General features: G+C 38.2%; 1 protein-coding gene across 7 annotated transcripts in view; it reads left to right on the top strand.

Moving 5' to 3' along the window:
* Positions 1-13,799, top strand: part of UEVLD (UEV and lactate/malate dehyrogenase domains) — a 59,193-nt gene extending 45,394 nt beyond the window's left edge. For 4 of the 7 annotated variants that reach the window (XM_001173464.7, XM_001173448.8, XM_009460053.5 and 1 more), the window contains 3 exons: positions 6,931-6,994; positions 8,946-9,069; positions 10,912-13,799. In XM_001173464.7, the coding sequence (XP_001173464.3) occupies positions 6,931-6,994; positions 8,946-9,069; positions 10,912-11,079 (356 nt within the window). In that variant the 3' untranslated portion in view covers positions 11,080-13,799. The remainder of the gene's footprint in view (positions 1-6,930; positions 6,995-8,945; positions 9,070-10,911) is intronic. The other 3 variants (XM_001173417.8, XM_001173456.7, XR_010147508.1) reach the window with 2 other exon arrangements.
* Positions 13,800-14,449: the final 650 nt, after the last annotated feature.

Here is a 14,449-nt window from a genome sequence, read left to right as displayed (position 1 = left end):
GGGATAAAAAATGTGGACTAGTTGTTGCAGAAGGTTTCAATGAGATAAATCTAATTGAAATTACATTTTGAAGATCTGTGAATACCCGATCGAAGAGCTGGAAAGTGATCTGGGGGAAATTAGTCATTACTTCATCATTTGAAGTACTTACTGTTAACTCTACTCAGCATGTAAGTGCTGCAAGGTAGAGCATGATATAGAAAATAACCTCTCTGGGCTGGGTGTGGTGGCTCATGCCTGTAGTCCCAGCACTTTGGGAGGCCGAGGCGGATGGATCACAAGCTCAGGAGATCGAGACCATCCTGGCCAACATGGTGAAACCCCGTCTCTACTAAAAATAACAAAAATTAGCTAGGCATGGCAGCGCGTGCCTGTAGTCCCAGCTACTCAGGAGGCTGAGGCAGGAGAACTGCTTGAACCCAGGAGGCGGAGGCTGCAGTGAGCCGAGATCACACCACTGCACTCCAGTCTGGGTGACAGAGTGAGACTTAGTCTCAAAGAAAAAAAAAAGAAAAGAAAAGAAAAGAAAATAACTTCTCTGCCGGTGAGGAGGTAATAATTTAATTGAAGAGTTAGAGAAAGACCATGCACATTAAAAAGTTAAATAGATGTCAAACCATATTTCCACAAAGCAAATCACCCTCTCAAAACTATTTCCTTGGAATTTAAAGTGTCATCTATACTTTGATGCCATTAAAATAAAATATTAACATTGATGATATCTAGGTTAGAGGTAACTTTTAAAAATTTATAGTTTTCTGTGTAGTAAAAATATGTAGTATTTATATAATTTTCAAGAAAAGCATTTTAATAAAATATAACAGTATTTTAAATCTGTAAAAATCTGCACTGGCTACTAGAAGGCTCAGTGCTAGAATGAGTCAGGCTATAGAATAAACCCTTAAAAAACCCGACAGCATGACTGAGCAAAAATACTTTTGAGGCTCCAAATGCTCCCTGACACTACACGCTAATCAACAGGACCCTGGAAAAGGGTAGCAAACAAGAACTTGGAGCAAATGTATTCAAGTAATGAATGTCTCCATTCATTCATTACTTGAATACATTTGAAATTCATGGCTCATTCAAACTCAAAACCCAACATAGACCAAACCCTCTGGTCCATGTTGATCTCTTGCTTGCCTGGTTATTGCACATCTCATGGTTAGTTTGCCTCTTCCCCTCTAGTCTACCCGGTAAATGATGTGAAATTAATAATAATATTACTCAAAACTTATAGAATGTTTATTGTGTGCTCTCACATATTAATTCAATCTTCCTAAAACATGTTATTATTTTCAAAAACTTTCAGAGGCTTCCTCTGACCAAACCATTAAATTGCATTGCTTGGCACTCAGGGACCCCCAAAATATAACCCTAATCTTTCTTCCCAATTATAGTTAGGGAGATAGCCACGTTATTAGAGAGCTGGAAGGGACCATCTATTACATTTTGTTTTAGGGAGCCAGTGAATGCAGGCATTGTAAAAGTGACCTGCGTGGAAGCCTACAGCTTTTAGGGTCAAAGGACTAGCACCCAGGTCTTGTGTCTCCCAGGCCCACCCCACAGCTTTGCCACAGGGACATTTACTCACTTTGTTTACCTCCCTTGTAATCCCTTTGCCTTCTCGGCCATCTTATTGACATCTTTCAAGGTCTAAGTCAAGCATCCCTCATATGATAAAGGTTTTTTCCTGATCACATCACTTCACAGTGATTTCTTCACTCCTTTGAGCTAAAGCTATTTCAATCTATAAGGTAATAAACTACATCTTGTCTCATCATGTTACTTTTGTTGTCCTGCTGCTTGTTCTTATCTGATTTTTGTGTGTGACCTTCTCCTTATTTAAAGTGCAAATTATTAAGTTATTTTAGTTGAAAATGTAGTACATTCACACTGGAAAAATAAGTACAAAAAGATATGCAGTCAAAAGTCTCCCTTAGATACCAGACACTCAATCCTTCTTCCTAGGGACAATCACAGTTATCAGTCTCTTTTATAATCTTCCAGAAATATTCTGTGTATAGACAAGCACACATGTGAAATAGACATCATACATCATTCTCCACCTTGCCCTTTTACTTACCAATGATTATGGAATGATTGCACAGTAACATAGAGCTCATTCATTCTTTTTAACTACTGGATATACCATAATTTACTTAACCAGCCTCTCTAATTTACAAGTTTTGAGGAATAGTTGATATACAATAAATATTGAATGAGTAAGAATGTTTGAAATATGGTTGTATTAATTTCTTAAGTCTCATAAAGAGAAAATACAGGCTGATGTGATGTGATAAATATACCACTTACCCTAACCTAGTATATCTGGGTGAAGGAAAAAAACAATCTAATAGAAGTTAATTGTGAGCTCTTCAAAGAGGAACAATTTAAAACCTACCAAAAAGCAGTTTGTATTTGATTAAATGACCTTTTATCCCAAATGTAGGAATTTATTTTCAGAAACATTTATTGGCCACCTGCTTTGTTCAATAAACACTGTGCTGATTGCTGTTAGAACTATATAGATGTGTAAGAACCTGACCCTGTCTTTAGGAAACTTTGAGTCTAATACTGGAAATGACTGGAAGGCTGTACTCTGAGAGAGGTCCAAGGGAAGTAGGATAAAACCACAGGGAAGAGATGTGGTAATTCTGTCTTGAGGTCTCAAATTGGAACTAGAAATAGAGAGATGTAGGTGCATGCAAATTGAGATCACATAAATGTAGTATTATGTAATATTTGACACACATAATGCCAATGTTAAAACATAACTGAGCACGTATGAATCCATACTCAATCAAGAACATTACCGATACTGAAGTTAACTATGTAGTTCTCCCCAGTCTATCTCCCTGTCTGCCTTCTAGAAGTACCATCTGATCACGTTTTATTCTGTCTTCTACTCTTCTTGAAGAGCTAGTTATATCCATGGATAGGTATATTTACCTTGGTCCTGGTGTCAGAAATGGATTAGAAGCTCCCTCTGCTGGTTTCAAGTATAGATACCAACTGTTTAGACTTTTGCATAAGTGATACCATCACAGTAACTGCAATTGTAATTATTTTTTATTGTACCTACTATGTGTATTAAATATTTTGCATATCTCATTTAAATTTTATAAACACTCTGTGAAGGAGGTAGTGGTTTTCCAGATTTATGTATGAGGAAACTTAAGGCTCAATGAGATAAGTAATTTGCCCAAGGTTGCATATCTGTGAAGGGCAGAACTGAGATTTGAACCCTGATCTGACTCTGAAGCTGTGCTCTTCCTTGCTGTCACTTAAGATAATGTATCTAGAGCATTTAGTACAGTATCTGGCACACAGCAAACACTCAGCAAATGGTAGCTATTATTACAGTGATTGGCAAGATGGTGATGAATAGAAAATTGGCAAAAAACATGTAAAAGAACTCTTTGAAGTAAAGCAACATTAGGGTTCGGAAACAGATATAAGAGTAACAATTGTGTAAATAAAATATCCTCTTCAAGTATTTCAGAGACAAGTGACAGCTACAGCCTAGGGAGGAATCACATGACATACAAGACCTTTAGGTCTATTTCCTGCTTCATCGTCTCCCATTCTCCCAGGCATTCTATGCTAGTCAGGTGGTTGACTTGCAGTTTACTGAATGGTTTATGCACTCTCATGCCTCCTTAACTTAGCAACTGCTGCTTCCTTTCCCTGAACTCGTTCACTTGGCTAACTCCTGCTTACCCTTTAGGATTGGGCTTGAGTGCCACCTCTCCCAGGAAGCCTTCCTTAATTTGCCAAGTTAAGTAAGTTCATACAAATAATGTAACAAATTTTTAAAGAAAGTAATCCACCTATTACCCTTTTATCTAAGTAAAACATTCATGCCAAAACACAATTTTCAAAACATCCCGCCTAATGTAACAAATTTTTAAAGTAATCCACCTATCACCCTTCTATCTAAGTAAAACATTTTAAAAATCCCTTAAGTCGTCCATATGTATTTATATTTTTCATATAACAGTTCATGGTTTTGTGTTTTTTTCTTATACAAAAACTTTTGGCTGGGTGCGGTGGCTCATGCCTATAATCCTAGCACTTTGGGAGACCGAGGCGGGTGGATCACAAGGTCAGGAGATCGAGACCAGCCTGGCCAACGTGGTGAAGGCCTGTCTCTACTAAAAATACAAATTAGCCGGGCGGGTGGCTGGCACCTGTAGTCCCAGCTACTCGGGAGGCTGAGGCAGGAGAATTGTTTGAACCTGGGAGGTGGTGCAGTGAGCCGAGATTGCACCACTGCACTCCAGCCTGGGCAACAGAGCGAGACTGTCTCAAAAAAAAAAAAAAAACTTATAAAACTTTTTCTGTTTTTCTTTTTCTTTTTTGGGGGGGTTGGGGACAGAGTCTCGCTCTGTTGCCAGGCTGGAGCACAGTGGCACGGTCTCGGCTCACTGCAACCTCTGCCTCCTGGGTTCAAGCGATTTTCCTGCCTCAGCCTCCAAGTAGCTGGGATTACCGGCATGCGCCACCACACCTGGCTAATTTTTGTATTTTTAGTAGAGATGGGGTTTCACCATGTTGGCCAGGCTGGTCTCGAACTCCTGACCTTATGATCCACCCGCCTCGGCCTCCCAAAGTGCTGGGATTACTGGCGTGAGCCACCACGCCTGGCCCTTTTTCTGTTTTTCAACTTAACTATGGCAAGTATGTTTTCCCCTTTGTTACCAAATATAATTATGAATCATGCGAGAGGTTTTGTATTTTCTTCTGTGTACCCAACACCATGGTAAAGAATACGTGCAAGAGGTGCCAGCCATGGTGGCTCACAGCTGTAATCCCAGCACTTTGGGAGGCCAAGGCGGCTGGATCACTTGAGGTCAGGAGTTTGAGACCAGCCTGCCCAACATGGTGAAAACCCGTCTCTACTAAAAATACAAAATTACCCGGGTGTGGGGGTGCACACCTGTAATCCCAGCTACTTGGGAGTCTGAGGCGCACACCTGTAATCCCAGCTACTTGGGAGGCTGAGGCAATAGAATCGCTTGAACCTGGGAGACGGAGGTTGCAGTGAGCCGAGATGGTGCCACTGCAATCCATCCTGGGTCACAGTGAGACTCCGTCTCCAAAAAAAAAAAAAGAATATGTGTAAGAGAATGCAAAAGAATAATACATGGTCCCTGCACTCTGGGAGCTTATAATCAGTTTGAGGAAGGGAGGCATCTGGATACATATGGGGTCCTTTGTTGCTGACACATGACTAAGTGGTCTAATTTTGAATGTAGTTTAGAATTCTTGTATCTTAAACATATTATTCTATAGCCACAAGTATTCTTGTTTTGCCTACTCAAATATGTACAGATTTGTGCCAAACAATCTCTTCACACAGATGAGAAACAGGTGAACATTGGAAAGGTTTCAAAATGTTACTGTCAACTTCAATTTAATATTAAAGTACAGTTCGGCTCAGTGGCTTATGCCTGTAATCCCAGCACTTTGGGAGGCCAAGGCAGGCAGATCACCTGAGGTAAGGAGTTCAAGACCAGCCTGGCCAACATGGTGAAATCCTGTCTCTACTAAAAATACAAAAATTAGCCTGGTGTGGTGGCAGGCACCTGTAATCCCAGCTAGTTGGGAGGCTGAGGTAGAATAATTGCTTGAACCCAGGAGGCAGAGGTTGTAGTGAGCTGAGAGTGTGCCACTGCACTCCACCCTAGGTGACAAAGTAAGACTGTGTATCAAATAATAATAATAATAATAATATTAAAGTGTGATATAAATTTCTAGTCTGGCCAGGCGCAGTGGCTCACACCTGTAATCCTAGCACTTTGGGAGGCCAAGGTGGGTGACCTGCCTGGCTAACATGGCAAAATCCCATCTCTACTAAAAATACAAAAATTAGCCAGGTGTGGTGGCGGGTGCCTGTAGTCCCAGCTACTCAGGAGGCTGAGGCAGGAGAATTGTTTGAACCGGGAGGCGGAGGTTGCAGTGAGCCAAGATCACACCACTGCACACCAGGCTAGGTAACAGCGAGAGTCCGTCTCAAAAAGAGAAAAAAAAAAAAAAAAAAAAAAAAAAAAAAAAATATATATATATATATATATATATATATATATAAAAAGAAATTTCCAGTCTGTGTATGCAGCTTTGAAGGTTTGAATTGTTTTTGTAAATGATGTAGTAAAAGGAAATGGGTAACCCAGAAGATTCTTTTAGAAAACAGGACCCTGGGGCTGGGTGTGGTGGCTCAAGCCTGTAATCCTAGCACTTTGGGAGGCCGAGGCAGGTGGATTACGAGGTCAGGAGTTCGAGACCAGCCTGGCCAACATGGTGAACCCTGTCTCTACTAAACACACACACACAAAAATTAGCAGGACATGGTGGCATGTGCCTGTAGTACCAGCTACTCGGGAGGCTGAGGCATGAGAATTGCTTGAACCCGGGAGGCAGAGGTTGTAGTGAGCCAAGATCATGCCACTGCACTACAGCCTGGGCGACAGAGCAAGACTCCATCTGAAAAAAAAAAAAGGAACAGGATTCTCTGCCTCTGTAACAGCTGTGGAAATTCTAGCCCAAAATAGGTGACCAGATTATTCCCTACCTGGTGAAATTAGTCTCAGTGCATTTCTCAGCAGAACAAATGTCAAGTGCTTATAGGTTTCTACCTAGATAGTAAAATGGCCCTTGCAGAACTGTTACTGATGAGAGAAAACAGGTAAGGAGACTGCAAGCAGACTTTGGGGATCATGTTTTTTGTAGTTCAGAGTTTTCCTCACCTCGGGCTAGTGGTACAGCACATTCATTGTTATCCAGTGGAAAAATCTAACTTGCTAGAAATGAGAAAACTTCTATATAAATATTAGCACAGGTACCCTTGACTCCAAAAGATCTGTTATCACATCTTAATCCAAAGAGTCACTGGCAAAACATAATTAATTCTTCATCTAATTTTAGTGCTCACATGGAGTGGCCAAGAAGAAGTAGTGAGTCATACCTCTCAAGTGCAGCTGTCCAACAGGTAACACTGACTGGAAATTTGCATTTATCCAACGAAAAATCATTTACTTCATAGCTAACAGCTATTTATACAGTATGTACTTAACCAGGCTTCTGGAAACAAAACTAATATGGACAAACCCAAAAGTATAAAGGAGCAGTGTTTTATATTCTTTGATTTCTTATCTGAAGGTAGATCTAAGAGTGCTTTGCAAGCTTTTTCAGATAACACAGTTGACATTTAAACGGTAAAACATGTTATTTGTAGACAGTGATTTACTGCTTCTCTACCTAAACATCTGAGCCCCACTCTGTCACCAGGCTGGAGTGCAGTGGCGCGATCTCGGCTCACTGCAGCCTCCGCCTCCCGGGTTCAAGCGATTCCCCTGCCTCAGTGTCCCAAGTAGCTGGAATTACAGGCATGCGCCACCATGCCCAGTAATTTTTTGTATTTTAGTAGAGACGGGGTTTCACCATGTTGGTCAGGATGGTCTTGATCTCCTGACCACATGATCCACCCGCCTTGGCCTCCCAAAGTGCCGGGATTACAGGTGTGAGCCACCGTGCCAGGCCAACAATTTTCTTAATGTAGAAGATAATTTGTCCACACCACTTAAAAATGAATATCTATTAATCACACACAAATAGAACTGGAAATCAGTCTAATGTGAATGGATAAGCCATATTATATGTTCAGGCAAAAAAAAAGTGTAACACACAGATCCTTGTATATTTTGCTTTTATCCAGAGGCCTTCCAGGGGTCTGTACCGCATAGGCAGGACTCTACACAGAATTTATACTCATGGCATTTGTTGTTTCACCATCATATAACATTTTCCTGAAGTCTGAGAGGTGGTGATCTTTAGCTTTCAAAGCCATCAGCTTATGACTTTTAGAATATAACAACTGGAAAAAGTGTTCTCTTTCTTGAGAAGATTAGTGTATGGTATAATTCATTCTAATCTGATTATACAATCCTGCATTTATACTTTTTAAAAGGAAGAAATTTAAGTGTTTATGTATTTTTATCATTTATAAAAGAATGTATGCTTATTATAAAACTTCAGATACTGCAGATATCTAGAAAATATTAAAAGAAAAAGCTAAGGTAATTCCATTTTTCAGAGACAACCATTTTTAACAATTTAGTGTCCACATGTCCAAAAAATTTTTTTTCTACTCAGGAGGCTGAAATGGGAGGATCAGTTGAGCCCAGGAGTTTGAGACCAGCTTGGACAACATAGAGACCCTGTCTCTAAAAAGAAAAAATTGTTTTTCAATGCTTCTACAAATGTATAATAATATAGATTTATGCTATCCATACTATCTTGCAACTTCATTTCTTTCCTTAATGATGAAATCTCAGACATTTTTGCACATTGTACATGTAAATCTACCTTATTCTTCTCAAAAGCTACATGGTACTACGCTTGGTAGTGATTTAACCAGTCCTCTTTTGATGAGTTGTTTCCAAATATTGCAGACATGCTTATTATGTACATCTTTGCACACTTGAGCATACTGCTGTAAGATAAATGCCTAGAAGAGGAATTTCTAGATCAGACGTTACCAAATCTTCTTCTTAAAAGGTTAGATCACTTTACATTCTCAATAGCAGTTATGAGAATGCCTGTTTACAGTTTCTCCAAATTAGTTATCAATCTTTTTAATTTTTGCCAATTATCGATAGGCAAATTGGTATTTATTGTTTTAATTCATATTGGTTAAATATCAATGGCAGTGAACATTGTGTATGTTATTAGGCCATTTGTATTTTCTTTGAACTGCCTATCTGACATCTTAGGAAAAGTTTAAATAAACATTAGATTAGATTATCTATAGGCTTCCCTAACAATTGCTGCATAACTCTTGTTTCTGTCATAGAAACATCTAATTAATACCTTAGCCAGAATGTAAAACTAAATGTGCATATTTTATGCATTTTCTGAGATCACGTATTTTTGTAACCTAGAGCCATGGAACTGCTAAGAGTAAAAGGTCAAAGATCCTGGTCTGTTGGACTATCAGTAGCTGACATGGTTGACAGTATTGTAAACAATAAGAAGAAAGTGCATTCTGTATCAACTTTAGCAAAGGTAATTGCTATTCTTATTCTCTTATTATATTTTAAACTTAGATATTATTAATACAAAACTAACAAAATCATTATTCATACTCTAACCCCAGGTGTCTTCAGTATCACCAGCTTTTAGAGTAACAGGTAGGAGAAGGCAGTTTAGTTTAAGCCCTATCCTGCTTAGCTATGAGAAGTCTGCCAGCTTGGGCAACATAGTGAGACCCCAACTTTACAAAAACAAAAACAAAACTTTGCCAGGCATGTGACAACCACTCAGTAGGCTGAGGTGGGAAAATCTCTTGAGCCTGGGAGGTTGAGGCTGCAGTGAGCCATGATCATGTCACTGGACTCCAGCATGGACAACACAGCGAATCCCTGTCTCCAAAGATAAAATTTTGACTGAGGGCAGTGGCTCACGCCTGTAATCCCAGCACCCGGAGGCCGAGGCAGGTGGATCACTTGAGGTTAGGAGTTTGAGACCAGCCTGGCTAACATGGTGAAACCCCTCTCTACTAAAAATACAAAAATTAGCCAGACATAGTGGCGTATGCCTGTAATCCCAGCTACTTGGGAGGCGGAGGTTGCAGTGAGCACCTCTGCAACTCCAGCCTGGGTGACACAGCGAGACTCAGTCTCGAAAACAAACAAACAAAAAAAGTGTGGACTTCTATCAGGTTGCCTTCTCACCCTCATGTGATTTTTGGTAACCCCCAAATAGTGTTTATATATCTATAAATTTATTCTTACTGTCATTTATCATCTCAGCCAGCCAAGTCACCCCAGATTTATGTGCCAGAAAGACAAATATCACATATTCTTACTCATGTAACCCCCAAATAGTGTTTATATATCCATAAATTTCTTCTGTCATTTATCATCTCAGCCAGCCAAGTCACCCCAGATTTATGTGCCAGAAAGACAAATATCACATATTCTCACTCACGTGGGAGCTTTTTTTTTTTTTTTTTAAAGTTGATCTCATGGAGGTAGAGAGTAGAATGTTGGTTACCACAGGCTGCAGTTGGGGGATAGAATGAAAAGCAGTTGGTTAATGGGTACAAAAATAGATAGGAATAAATTCTAGTGTTCAACAGCACAGTAGGGTGAGTGTGATTATTAATAATTTATTGTACATTTCAAAACAGCTAGAAGAAGCTGGGTGTGGTGGCCCATGCCTGTAATCCCAGCACTTTGGGAGGCCAAGGTGGGAGGATCACTTGAGCTTAGGAGTTCAAGATCAGCTTGGGCAATATAGAGAGACCTCATCTCAAAAAAAAAAAAAAAAAGAAAAGAAAAGAAAAGAAAAAATAGCCAGAAGAGACCATTTGGAATGTTTTCAACACAAATAAATGATAAATGTTTGAGGTGATGGATAGCCCCATTACCCTGATTTGCTCATTACATGTTATATGCATATATTGAAATATCACATGTACCCCACAAATACACACTATTATGGTACCAGTTGTTTTATTTTTTAAAGAAGCTATTGTCATGACTGTGCCCAGAGACCATCCCATGCCCCTCCCCAGGAAATACATTCTTAACTATCTTTTTCCTTAGCCCCCAACCTCCTACCCATATTGCAGGGGGGGCTAGCTTGCTTCTCTACAAAGTGGGTGTCTGACCAAGTTGCTTCCATCTCTCAAAAATTTTCTGAAATGATAACAAGTTTATAGAATCAATGAATGATTGTGAGGTCTGGACTTCTAAAAATAAAATAAGTAAGTGAACAAAAAAAATTTTTTAAGTCCAACTTGTATCACTTTGTCCTAGTTAAGAAAGCAAGAAAATATGCATTTTTGTATTAACTTCTTTGCAATGATTTAGTTCTATTAAATCCCTATTTTTCTCATTTCAGGGATATTATGATATAAATAGTGAAGTGTTTTTAAGTTTGCCTTGCATCCTTGGAACCAATGGAGTATCTGAAGTTATCAAAACCACACTGAAAGAAGATACAGTTACTGAGAAACTCCAAAGCAGTGCATCCTCAATCCACAGTCTCCAACAACAGTTAAAACTTTGATTCTCAAATGCAATTTGAGAGGCTGGACTTCTACCTAAAGGGAAAAGTCATTTAATTTTACCTATATATAGGTTTGAGGATTTCTGTATCCTGCTACTTACTTTTACAAACTGCTTGGTTAAAGTAGAGGGTTTCTTGATTAGCTTTGTGATGTAAATCCTTAAGGAGTTATACAAGGAGGGGAAAAATTAATTTTATTTGGGGTTCTTGAGATATCTGTGCTGTTCTTTAAATCTACAGCAGGGGTAAACATTCGTCTGCAGTGTGCATCAATTTAAATCATATATCCTAAACTAAAAGCACAATTCATACTTCGGGAATATTTTATAAGTAATATATCTTTAAAAGAAAATTACCCTTTGACTTTTATAATCAACATAAGTTCCAGGCCCAGTATGGATTTACAAAATCTGTGTCAGTTGTACATTCACAGGATCCACAGCTTAAGTTACTAATGTTTCTTGTGTAAAATCCTGTTGATAGTAATAGTAAAGCATTGTATTTCCCTTCTTCAAATTAATTACCTACCAAAAAATGGAAAAGAATTTTACATGCACTTTAAAATAGTAAAATGGAAAGTGAATTTTAAAAATATATGCATTAAAAGTTTACTTTAATTTCCAGTGGGACTTCCTTTATGAAATTTTCCATAACCTCTTCCTGGAGTATTACAAGATCTCCAACATCTCATAAACTAATTGTGATATTAGTGGAACCATAAGCAAATGTATATTTTTAGTGGAAATAGATTATGAATGAAAGCCAAGCAGCTTACTTTAAAGCCAAAATATGAGATTTTCATTAAAAACATTGGTCATAATAGGGAGAGGTTTTTTATTTGTTCTGAGCAAATCCTTTAACCTCTCCTGATGATACAGTTCAGAGTACACACACTTTGGTGATGGATCAAGAGCAATATTTTCTTATGTGAAAGATAGCTTATTATTACTATTGTGACATACAACTAATAGTAACAGTTAACATCAACACTTCATATATACCAGGCAGCATGATAAGCACTTTATTATTTTACTGAATCCTCACAACAGACCACTGAGGTAGGGACTATTGCCATCATCATTTTATAAAAGGAAATTGAGGTTTAGTCCTCAAGAAGTCTTGGCTATTAAGGGGCACTTATCCATTACAACCTCTACTTTTTCTAGGCACTAAAAGGGGGAAAAGGCTTAATAGCCAAAATAGTTATCACAAGACCCTAAAGCTGGGGTCCTATACACCATGAAAGGATTACTTTCATTCTCATGTAAGGGCATGCTTTTATAAAAAACAAACATGGGCTAGGCGCAGTGACTCACGCCTGTAATCCCAGCACCTTGGGAGGCTGAGGCGGGCAGATCACGAGGTCAGGAGATTGAGATCATCCTGGCTAACATGGTGAAACCCTGTCTCTACTAAAAATACAAAAAATTAGCCAGGCATGGTGGCAGGTGCCTGTAGTCCCAGCTACTCGGAAGGCTGAGGCAAGAGAATGGCGTGAACCCGGTAGGTGGAGCTTACAGTGAGCAGAGATCGCGCCACTGCACTCCAGCCTGGGCGACAGAGCAAGACTCTGTCTCAAAAAAAAAAAAAAAAAAAAAAAAAGTTTAAAAATTAGCCAGGTGTGGTGATGTGCACCTGTAGTTCCAGCTACTCAGGAGGCTGAGGCAGGAGGATCACTTGAGCACAGAAGTTCAAGATTACAATGAGCTATGATCATGCTACTGCACTCCAGCCTAGGCAACAGAGTGAGACCCTGTCTCTAAAAAAATAAAAATAAAGCAAGCATATAATAGGTTAATCCAGATGGAGTTAGGAGGATTTATAAGGGCAGACACATCCTAGTAAAGAGGAAATAGGCAAACTAATGCTGTTTTAGTGTAATAAGGAATGCTTATAATGATGAACTTTAGTCATAAAGAAAAGGTGAAATTATATTCAGTAACCCATGTTAGGAAAGCAGAAAACTATTTAATATGCTTGGAAAGATTCCAACCAGAGTTAACTGAATAAAAACCTTGGACATTTGAAGAGAAAAGCATTTAGTTCTATCTAATTTCAATATGCACGTGAATTAGTTCATGTTACTCTAACAATGTATTCTTACTGTCCTTTTTTATGAAATAGGAAAGTAAAACTGAAAGAACTATTTCTTGTGTTTTTAAAACTAGCCTTTTCTAATATTTGATATCTAATTAAAGTTAGATAATATGTAATATGCTTTTGAACAATAATCTAACCAGAAAATATTGTATAATAAATTACCAAGAAATCATTACATTAATTATAAAAGGAACATGTCAATACAACAAATGTTTATTTAACACCTACTGTTACTCCAAATACTGTGTTAGAATTTGACTATTCGAAGATGAATAATAGTCTTTGCCCTCTGGAAGGCCACAATGTAGAAGTAATTCTCTGTATCAGATATTTCCTTGAGTGTTAAGTCTATTAGTAATCATGTTGTAAATCCCAGTGTAAGTCAAGAAGCAATATCACCACCACTACCTCCCTATGATTTTGTGATAATTTGGCATTTTCAATGCTTGTTAACTTTCATGTTTTCATTTTTATGAAATCATGCAGAGCTTGTTATAATTTTTAGTGGGGTTTGGATTAAAATGCTTTTTTGATGTAGCAGAAGATACATTTTTTCCCATTTTACATTGTTTTCCTTAAATATTAAGAATAATGAGTAAAATAAACTGATTTTAAAATCACCAGGAGATGCTTCATTTATTAAGTGAAACATTCAGATTAAGGAATTTTTTTCATATAATTCACACAGTACCCAGGATATTTAGTTATTTTGTGTAAAATGAAGAGACTAGATTTTATCGTTTTCAAACTTTTAAAAATTATTTTTAGCAAGAAAACTTTTTAAATCTTTTTGTTTTTGAGCCAGGTTCTCACTATATTGCCCAGGCTGGACTCAAACTCTTGGGCTCAAGTAATCCTCCTGCCTCAGCCAATGGAGTAGCTGGGACTGCAGGTGCACCATCAGGTTATTTGTGTTTTCATCTGTGATAATCGGAGGATTTAAAATTCTCCACTAATATACGTGAGGATAGAAATCAAAATGCCTAATGAGTGGAAAAAAACTCATCTTTAGTGTTGAAATGGCAAGCAACTTTCAAAAGCATTTCAACTACTATTACCTTCACATTAAAAAATTAACTGATTTTGCATATTTCTAAAACCACAAAGACATTTTCCCCACACACATTCAATCCTCCATGGTTCCAATGAAATAAATAAGAAGTTAACACTTTATATTGAGGTATAGTGTTGACCCTAAAAGATTGCAAAAGACTGATAGTAAACATGCAGCAAGAAAGCTTTTTAAACAATATATTGCTGGGCACAGTGA

The sequence above is a fragment of the Pan troglodytes genome, chromosome 9, assembly GCF_028858775.2.
Source record: "Pan troglodytes isolate AG18354 chromosome 9, NHGRI_mPanTro3-v2.0_pri, whole genome shotgun sequence".
Lineage (NCBI taxonomy): Eukaryota > Metazoa > Chordata > Mammalia > Primates > Hominidae > Pan > Pan troglodytes.
This window is presented reverse-complemented; position numbering and strand designations above follow the sequence as displayed.